This window comes from Eucyclogobius newberryi, unplaced genomic scaffold (genome assembly GCF_026437365.1).
Source record: "Eucyclogobius newberryi isolate DKJ021-1_F unplaced genomic scaffold, fEucNew1.0.hap1 SCAF_8, whole genome shotgun sequence".
NCBI lineage: Eukaryota > Metazoa > Chordata > Actinopteri > Gobiiformes > Gobiidae > Eucyclogobius > Eucyclogobius newberryi.
Genome location: NW_027316500.1, coordinates 1,505,803 through 1,516,304, shown reverse-complemented (window position 1 = coordinate 1,516,304; position 10,502 = coordinate 1,505,803). Strand labels below are relative to the sequence as shown.

The 10,502-nt window shown below is 46.4% G+C and overlaps 1 protein-coding gene across 1 annotated transcript in view; it reads left to right on the top strand.

Annotated features, from left to right (window-relative positions):
• Window positions 1-1,688: 1,688 nt before the first annotated feature.
• Window positions 1,689-10,502, top strand: part of LOC140351035 (TBC1 domain family member 12-like) — a 56,947-nt gene continuing 48,133 nt past the window's right edge. Inside the window, exons 1-2 of the mRNA XM_072436675.1 lie at window positions 1,689-2,259; window positions 5,374-6,219. Of these exons, the coding sequence (XP_072292776.1) occupies window positions 2,018-2,259; window positions 5,374-6,219 (1,088 nt within the window). The 5' untranslated portion in view covers window positions 1,689-2,017. The remainder of the gene's footprint in view (window positions 2,260-5,373; window positions 6,220-10,502) is intronic.

Genomic DNA, 10,502 nt, shown 5'->3' with positions numbered 1-10,502 from the left:
AGTAGAAAAAGCTTCAGTTGTAGTCATCTGGACTCAGTTTGAAAAAATAGACGTTTCGACTCTCATCCAAGAGTCATTGTCAATAACAGAATTTAGGTCGAGAACTCCGATATTAATACTGTTCTGTGGTAAGACCCGCCCATTGGGAGGAGCCTTCCTGAAGTAGAAAGAGTTGTTTGTTTCAACAGAAACTCCCCCCTTGTATCTACCGAGCTAGCCTATTCAGAATCTTAATGGGCTATTAGAAACCTCTTTGTCTTTGTGAGACCCTGGCTCAACCACCCTGAGTACCTGATTAGCATCTGAATGTCCTCTACCTTTCCAGGGGTTCAGTAACCCATTATAAATAACAGGAAGATTAAATCTTAGCCCTCCATTTCTGTTTAAAGAAGGTCTTTCTTTTTTAACAAAAATAGCTTCCTTGACTCCTCTTTCAAACCATCTTTTCTCCCTGCTTAAAACCTTCACCTCACCGTCTTCAAACGAGTGATTAGAGGCTTCAAGATGGAGATGCACAGCGCTCTGAGGTCCTGAACTTGTATTTCTTCTGTGCTGATAAAGCCTCTTGTGTAGAGGCTGTTTCGTCTCACCTATGTAACGTTCTTTACAGCTTTCTTCACTGCATTGGATCGAATAAACTACATTGCTCTGTTTTTGAGTCGGCAACTTGTCCTTAGGATGAACCAGTTTTTGTCTTAAAGTGTTTCCTGGTTTAAAATAAACAGGGACTTCGTGTTGTCTAAAAATTCTCTGCAGTTTTTCCGAGAGGCCAGACACATAAGGGATAGAGACACCCTTCCTTCTCTGTTCAGTTTCACTTTTGTCCTGCTTCTTGGTTCTCTTCACTCTGTTGAGAGCCCAAGCGGGGTAACCACAGGCTGAGAGGGCATTACGGACATGTTTTTCCTCTTTCTTCTTGCCCTCTGAGCTGGTGGGCACACCTTGAGCTCTGTGTTGTAAGGTTCGTCCCTCGCCACCACAGACATTGTCTGACTCCCTCGCCACCACAGACATTGTCTGACTTCATCGCCACCACAGACATTGTTGATTCATTTCTCCCTGTGGCCCTCAGAGGCAACTGTTGTTGTGATTTTGGGCCTTACAAAAATAAATTGATTTGATTTGATTTGATCTTGCTCTTGACGCAGCTTTGGTCAATCCGTACTTAGCCTTTTTGTAACAGCCTCTCCCTGCTTTGTGCACTGCCTCCTTGACTCATTTGCCTCAATTTGAATGTGAACCAGGGCTTGTCATTGTTATAACTCATTCTGGTGTAGGTATAATTCTGTCCTCACATCGAATGTATGACGTCACAGTGTCCATGTATTCATTCAACTATCTGTGGCAGCTCTGAACACCTCCCAGTCTGTAATGTCCAAACACATGTGTGCCTCTCTTTGTAGAAGTCTTCACTGCAGGTTTGGAAAGCCTCAGCCTCTGTTGGTCTGGCCTGGGAATTTCACCCATGATCTCCACTGTGCACCCTAGCGAAAATAGTCAAACATGCAGAAAAGGGAATTTGTAGGTCATGTTTTCAGCTTTTATTATTTTAATAAATAACCGAGGTCACAGGTTACAGTTGCAGTACCGCAGTAGTACCGGAAGGCGCCGCTGTGCTCTCTTCAGCGGACCATAACAACAATAACAGGGGAAGCACGAGCGTGGGCGGGGGGAGCAGCTGACGTCATCGCTAGCTATTTTCAAGATGGCGCTGGACTGTGGCAACCGGGACGCCGCCGCCGCCGCTCAGAGCTAAACGTTCACGGGATTTAACGCCTCATTGACGGGGCGGGGCATCTAAGACCCTTACGAATCGCGAAAAGCATCAATTGAAGTACATCCCAAATGACATGTTACTCCCGGTGAGTGTCAGATAGCGCCAAAACACCAGCCCGTGCGAAGAAAATGGTAGCCCCTTCGCCCAGGGACAACAAAACCTTCGGAGCTCGGCCGAAGAACCGTTCGCTGCCGGATTCGAGGCCCGTGGTCGAGGCTCGTTCGGTGGATTGAAGCGGTCATGGAAACGGGGATCGCGGGACAAGGGCCGCTTAACGTGGATTTGAACGAGAATGAAGAGGAAGCGATAAGCGGACGAAAGGAGGCCACGGTGTTGAAAGCGTTCCACGCCAGTGTCTGCACAGGCGGGGGTCAGGACACGGGGAAGGGTCAGGACACGGGGAAGGGTCAGCTTTGTGTGACCGCTTGGAACGGCTCGGATGTAAACACTGCAGCTGCGGGCAGACCGTGCTGGGAAGAAAGGTAACGGAAAACAAGAGGGGAAAGTGTGGCAGCTACAGGTCTGCTACGCGATCTGACAACATTGGTTTCTAGTTTGTAGGTCTTTCTTCAGGAGATGTCAACCTATTCTGGGTTGACAGTAAAAAGCTAAAACTGCAAGGTTTTGTTGCTAAAACATATGTAGTATAGGAGGGGTATGCAGAATGTGTATATCTCTGTCCCCGGATAAGAGGTAAACAATCAATGAATTAATATAGCTTTTACTGATATCAAGTGTAATGCTGATTTATTCTTAATTACAAAATATTGGACATGTCAAGGCTGCAACGATTAATCTGCTAATCATGAGTTGTTGACTGTAAAAAAGAATATTGCAATCATATTTTCATAATCATCTGGACTATAAAGACATTACTATAACACAGATGGTGTAATTATGAAATAAAGAACAAACCATTTCTAATATACTTCATAAAACATCTTATTTGTATTTTCTATCTAGAAGCCACCAGTCACCATAGGTTAATCGTAGTTTAGTGGATAAAGTATTTAAAAACTCAATGTGTGCCACTCGTAGTTGGAGTTTAAATCCTGCTCTTGATCATTTGCTGCTCATCATTCCCCAGTCTCATTCCCATTTCACCCTGTCCTGTCCTGTCGAATGAAGCCTACGGACCAAGAAATCCTTAAAGTCTTGATGTACTTAACTCAACTAGTCGAAAATGATCATGGCCGACCAGTCAACTACTAAGAGATAGTTAAAGCTAGTATTCGATACCAAAACTAGTATCAAAACTACTACGTATTATTGATACTTATTTGAAGAAGTATCAATACTAAACAAAATAATCTAAAAAGAATCAAACTGAAGCTTTCCTGGACAGTAATCTTGAATTTGATCAGAACTAGTTTAAGACCACATGCTAACATAAAGACGGTACATTGTTGTTTGATGAAAATTACAATCTATTGTCTAGAAATCTATTTGTCTTTGACATTTCAGTATTGTGACAGCCCTACATGATGGTCAAGTTGGTGTTTTGGTTCAATCCGATTCTCCAATCGGAAAGTGGAATGACCCTTGCATGAGCTGAAATCTTTGTGTTTAAACCTATGCGTCCTCTCTGATCTGACCTGCACCAATCATGAATCAGCCTCAGTAGTTCAGTGAGCCTGGAATTGGATCTGGTGGAGAAGGAGCTGATCATTTATTCACCTTATTCCAGTGGCAATCATTTTAGTGATTGGCCAACAAAATCTAAAAGTACCCTGTGTCACAGCTATATATGAATTGTTTTAAAATATATCCAAATAAGCCAGTTTTCCCCTCACTTCTGCTGTTGAAGCTTGACTGAAGTCACGGTGTCCTTTAGTGGCCACTACAGGCCGCGGGGCATTACTGCGTGGGAAGCTTGGTTCTTCTTCTCCTGCAGCTGCTCAGTAACCATGTTCAGAGGCCTGTTCATGCTCCGCTCTCTAACATGAGCTTTTAGAACCAGATCAGACAGCAGCATCGTTTAGAGCTCTGCACATGCGCTCTGAGGACCACAGCCTCAACTACATAGATCTAAGCTCAAACCACACTGAATAAACCTGTGTGGGAATCTTTGATGTTTGCAGGTTTTGCCCTAACTGAGCATGTGCAGAGGAGAAGAGAAGCAACAGCAGCGCCAAGTTTCAACACACTGACTTAAAATCTATCTTTTAGAGACAAGTCTGTGTTTGTTGCTAAGGCTCTGTCCATGTTTTCAATGTTAGTTAGAAATACAGACAGTCACTTAACAACATAGCACGCTAATTTGTGTAATGAATTGTTCAATTAAGTCCGCTTATTTATTCATTTAGCTCATCTGGATGTTATGAGAGTTTAGCTCAGTAGGATACACGTTTGCCCTTCACCCGGGTTCGAAGTCCTCTTTCCCATTATTATTATTTTTTCCCCCATTTCTGTTATCCACTAAATGTTAATGAACTCCCCAGGTCTGCCTGCCCATCCATAAAAGTCACCGCACGCCACTGCCTTAGTCCATCCCACTTTGTGAACGGAACGAGGGAAAAGTCTTGCAGCTACAATATGCTATAAAGTATATTGATTTGTGTAAAATGTTCAATGTTCATTTGAACCAAAAACTAATAATAATAATACATTTGATTTATATTGCACTTTACATTTGACCATTACAATTAAAGAAATACTGGTAGCTCTAAGCTTTTCAAATAAGTTAGGTCTTTAATTCTTTTCTAAAAACATCCAGTGTCTGTGGAGCCCAAGTCAACAATGCAGCTTTTAGTCTGTGCAGTACTTCTTTTCTCAAGGTTGGCAGCCCCATGTTACTAATTCAAGTGGAAGGGGGGGCACAATTTATTGGGACACACGCAGTAACATAAGGTGAATAGTCGGGTTTCAGTTTAGTCAGGTTTTTTCAAATGTTAGCTTTCCAAAGTGATTTTTTTATACATAAGTCTACATTGTAGATCAACCAATCACATTGCTTGTGGTCTGTTGTACTTCAGTGCAGTGGCTTTTTGTCCTGAGGTGTACACAGCACAATAGTTGATTTGACACTTCAAATAACCCCGCCTTGAATCATGTCCATAGTGTGAGAGTTAACAAACATGTGTGTGTCCTGTATGTGTAGGTCAAGGCACTGCCAAGACAGGTTTAGTTATTATTGTAGTTCCTTTTTTAAAAACTGTAACGGGCTACACACCCTCCCTTTTAGCCAGTGCTAATGTTGGGCTGGACCTTTTATCTGTCCTTTCCCCCTGTATCTACTGTGTTGTAACAATGACATTTCCCCATGTGTGGACAATAAAGGATTATCTTATCTTATCTTTTTATTAGCATTCTAAAAGCTCAGAGAAGCTACTTCGGCAGACCAGAAATGTCCTGATAATAACATCTGGATGTGTTAAAATGTGCAGTACAAGAACTAGACTGTGTGAACTGAATCTTGACTTGAAAGATATTGCGGAATTAAATGCATTTGCATTATTTCTCACACAATGGCTATTTTACTCGAGACAAAACGACGGATAAGGATGAAAGCATAAATAGCCTGTGTATTTTTTCCTGGCAATCGTAAAACGCAGTTATTGACATTCCACATTTCATGCATTTTTTCCCCTCTTTAGAAACAACGTCATGCTGGACTTGGACGAGTGTCTCCCAGAGCGGCTCACAGACGCCTGTGTCATTTCTGGGATCTGCAGTGACCACATCGGTCTCAACGGCTTTCTTGAGTCACCGGGTCAAGAGGAGGTAGAAGAAAGGGAAGGAGGAGAAGGAAAAGGAGAGGTGAAAGGAGAAAGCAGCATGGGCCTCGATGCTTTTTGCTTGGCAAAGATCTCTGACCCTGACTTGGATGATATCTGGGACACCCACGTGGATACGCCATTCCCGGATGCGTTTCATGAATTGCAAAACGGTGACGTTGGGAATCGTTGCTCACCTGTGGGCAACTGTACAACACAAACTGAAGGTGTTTTGAAGTCTTGCGACGAGATGAAAATAGTTAATGGCTGTTTGCACATTTTACAAACAACATACAATAGTGTGAACACAGATTTAGGTCAAAGCAACTGCATTGCATTGACTGACGATGTATTGAATTCTGATCTCTACAACACGACAAGTCGATGCCCAATACCAGACCAAGATGTGAACCATGACAGCGCCCTCTCCGAAGAAGACGAGGACATTAGTGAGCTCAGTTTACCCGCCAGACCTCAGACTTTAAGAACTAACCTGAACCTCATGCTGTCCCTGAGCTGCGATGCTACACCGCTGTCACCAGACGAGGAGGCGGCAGGGTTTTATTACGGGGAAGAGGGCTATGGCAGCGAAGACTTCCGGAGCGCCCTGGACGTGGGGCGGAGGCAGAGCGCGCCGGACAAACTGCCGGACCTTATTGAGCAGAACAGCGGAGATGACCCCAAGCTGATGCCAAAGAGGTTTGGCATTGCGGATTTCTTCACCAGGTAAGATGGCTACAGATGCTTTGCATGATTTTGAAATATGAGTGAAGAATCTTTTTGGTTAGTTACCCACTTACTCTCTCACCTTTTATTTTGAACCATGAAAGACAAAAGCCACGTTTCGACTGGCCTGTTCCTCCAGACTAGTTCGCTTTAGAGCGCTTTGGAATGGTTCTTTGATATGGTGGAATGTGTCTCCATTCTTGATGCCTGGCTTGGTCCAGACACTGGGCTCTGCTATGTGAGCACCCAGACATTATGTGAATAAATAAAATCCGAGCTGTTCACAAATTGTACTTTTAATCACGTGGCCGATCTTATCTTTGTGTCACTGTGAGTCGTGACTACTAGTAACACTACTTCTGGTTTATTCTAATTTTTTTCTGCATTTATTTAAAGGCCGTGGCTGCAGAGCCGCGGCGCGGTCACATAGCCCAGCAGTTTCAGGAGCCGCGGCACGGCCATATAGCCTCATGGCTAACCCTAACCCTGACCCTAACCCCAAGACCTAACCCTAACCCGGCGCGGTCAAATAGCCCAGCAGTTTCAGGAGCCGCGGCACAAAATAACATGGCAGTTTCGCGGCTCTGTAGACACTCCCTTATTTAAAGGCGTAATGGATAATTTTTTGTGCAGGAACTGCGCATGCGCACTCCTCCGTGCGGACGCACAAAAAAGCCTCGATCCTACACGTGTGTATGTTTATTAGCGCGACGGATCGCATCGCACTTCACGTCTCCATAGATTTCCATCTCTTCTGAGCCAGCTCGAACTGTCTTTCTCTGTCTTAATTTTGTCCTGTACACTGAGGGAACTATATTATGATAGATCCATGCGCTTAGACACAGGGAAACGTGCTTCTCTTCTGGGGACGAGCCAGAACGAGGCTGCAGGTGAGCAGTAGGTGCGTTCTATGATTGATACATGGCAGGTAGAGCTGGGTTTCGATTCAAATTTCAAGAATCGATTCGATTCCGATTTTTACGTTTCAAAATAGATTTTTTCCGATTTCTCAGATCCCATCCGATTCGCTCCGATTTCGATCTGATTTCCGATTCGATCCCGGGTTTAATGTTATTAAAAATGAAACATGTATTTGAACCGTTTCCTTCACTTCATGACTGTGTAGAGAAGCAACATATTAAAACTAGAGATGCACCGATTCCAAAATTCTTGGCCGATACTGATTTCCTTTTTTTAAGGAGGTCTGACCTGCCAAAACCGATTTTTCCGATACCGATTTTCTATCTAGCCACTGATTTTCCCACAAACTACCCAGTATTATATATGTGAGGTGTATGTATACAGGACACACATTTTATAATATGAAATATAATTTATTTTGTGGAAAAATAGAAAAATAAATGACTATATATAAAAATACTAATATGGCCTGGAGAAGAGTGGGGGGACACAGAGGATAAAGGAGTCCATTTCTCCTGCAGAAGATGCAGCTCCAATGGTTCCAGATTGAAATCAAATGAACTATTTTCATATAGTAATTTATACATTTGTAATTTTACACATTCTTTTGAATGAGCTGGAACCCTCTGCAGGAGAGGAAGCAGGTGGAACATGAGGAGGGTCAGTCCCAGAGCGCTGCCAGCACCTCCCTCTCAAAGCTGGAGGATTCAGAACACATTGCAATTTAGATGACACAGGCTAAAAAACAAATTGTAATCCAACCAAATGCTTTTACACCTGTGGGTGCAGCAGAAGGGCCAGCATCCCCTGAATGAGCAGGAGCAGCAGGGGCAGGAGCAGCAGGAGCAACAGGGAGGGCTGAAGGCAAATCCAGATCTTAAAGAACATTGTACAGCAGTTATATTTGAGCCCAGTACATTTACTGCAATATTATTCAAACTTTTACTATTATAATACAGTATATTAAATGAGGCACATTTATGTTGCCAATATCATTTTCCAGTTTCATCAGCTCTTTGATAACTTCACACTCTCACTAGAAGCACAATGAGCTGAGCACTATAGAGTCTAGAGTACTATAGATTCTAGTGCACAGCTGATTGTGTAAACATTTCTTTGAGGCTGTGGGACAATTAAATAGTCCAGACATAGCCGCTTCTCCTCCGCTGCACCGGCGTTTCCGTGTCCGATCACCGGCTCCACCACGAGCGGCACGCACCGCCACGAGCCGCACGCACCACGAGCGAGCGGCGCCGCTTCTCCTCCGCTGCACCGGCGTTTCCACGCCCGAACACCGGCTCCGCGCTCCCGCACCCGCCGCCCCGGTGGTCTGTACCTGGGCGAAGGTGTGGCCCCAGCCCGCCACAGGAGCAGACACGGAGAGCGGGGCACCGGCTCCACCCGGAGAAAAGCAGCCCCATACAACCAAGGTACAGCCCCGTTTCTCTGCTTTCCCCGCTCCACAGACGGGGGCGATCTGGTCACAAAACTGGACTCAAATGCGTCTTGATTGGGCTAGAGCAACGCCGGCGTCTGGTATGTGGACTGCCGCTTCTGTCCTAACGTCTTTGTTTTGTTAGTCGTTTCCATTGTTTTGTTTTGTTCCCGCGTCTCTGTGTTGTCTTCTGTCTACATCCCTGTTCCTTAACTTCATCGGACATTACTGCACCGTCCATCGCTCATCTCCTCCCTCACTCCTGGACTATCTACTGCCCTAGCCGCCAGCTAACAGCTGGCTTAACACCTGCGGAGGTCCGTCATGGTATCGCGGGGCCTCCCTGCCGTGCAGACAAGGTCTGGGGCAACCAACGCCACTCACTCCACCAGCTTCAACACCCGGTCCACTGCTGCTTTTTCACAACTCTCTGCCCACCAGCTTCTAGTTAACCAGCCTCTAGCCACCGCCAACATTCTAACTGGATTACTCTCATCTGCTGCTACGTTCCATCTCCTCCTCGGACTATCACTCCCACGCCTCCAGGCCACCGCTCCACCAACTTCTCGCCTACTCACCTACACCGCTGCTGACCTTCACCTCCTCAACCATAACCACCGTCTCCCAGCTGCTGCTGCCTCTGCAGCTAGCTCAGCTGGGATCCTTCGCCGGCCCCGCTACATCCACAGGGGCTCTGGTCTCTCCCATAACCAACACTCCAACGACGGCTCACCTATCCCCTCACTCTGGACTAGTTTTTGCCCCCCCGTCACCCCCACCTGCCGCACTGCCAACCTCAGCAACCTCCGCCCCCCCACCCCTGCGCCCCCATCCATCTCCGCGCCCCCATCCATCTCCCTTGCACTGCTGAACTGCCGCTCCCTCGCCAACAAATCACCTGTTATATCTGAACTGCTACTGGACAATAACATTGATCTGCTTCTCCTCTGTGAAACATGGCAACAGCCCCTGGACTTCTATGCTCTCAACCAAGCCACTCCCTCCAACTACACTTACACTGCCAAACCCCGCCTCTCCGGGCGTGGGGGAGGTCTTGCTGTTATTCATAAAAAATCTACATCCATCACTGAACTGAACCTCAACCTTCCATCCATCTCATCATTTGAATACCTCGCCTTCTCCCTCCCCAACTCTATCACCGCTATCCTGATCTATCGTCCCCCAAAGCCCCACCCCTCTTTCCTCACTGAATTGTCTGAACTCCTCACCATCGCATCCTCTCTCTCTGCCCGCCTCCTACTCACTGGTGACTTCAACATCCACATTGACTGCCCCAACGCCCCACTGACATCCGACTTCCTCTCTCTCCTGGACTGCTTCCATCTCACCCAACATATTGACTTCCCCACCCATACCAAAGGCCACACTCTGGACTTAGTCTGTTCCTCTCTCCTACCCATATCTAAGCCCCACCCCCTCCCCTTCCCACTCTCTGATCATCTCTGCATCCTTTTCTCTGCCCCCCTACCCTCGCCCCACAACCCCAAAAAACGCACCATCACCTACCGCAATATCAAGTCAGTCAACCCCCTCACGCTCTCCCAGCTCATATCCTCTGCTTTCCCCCCTGACTCCCCCCCCTCTTCCCCCGACGACTATGCTGTCATGCTCAACACCACCCTCTCCGACTCCCTTGACTCCCTAGCCCCCTGGAAAACCTCCTCCGTCTCATACATCAACCCCGCCCCCTGGTACACCCCTGAACTCCGCACCATGAAGCAGACTGGCCGCCAACTCGAACGACTCCTCAAAAGAACCCGCCTCACCGTCCACGCCGAAGCTTTCAAATTACACATCTCCTCCTACCGTGACGCTCTCCAAGCCGCCAAATCTGCCCACCTCTCCACCCTCATCAACAGCTCCCACCGGAGCCCTCGCACCCTGTTCTCCACCGTCAACAAGCTGC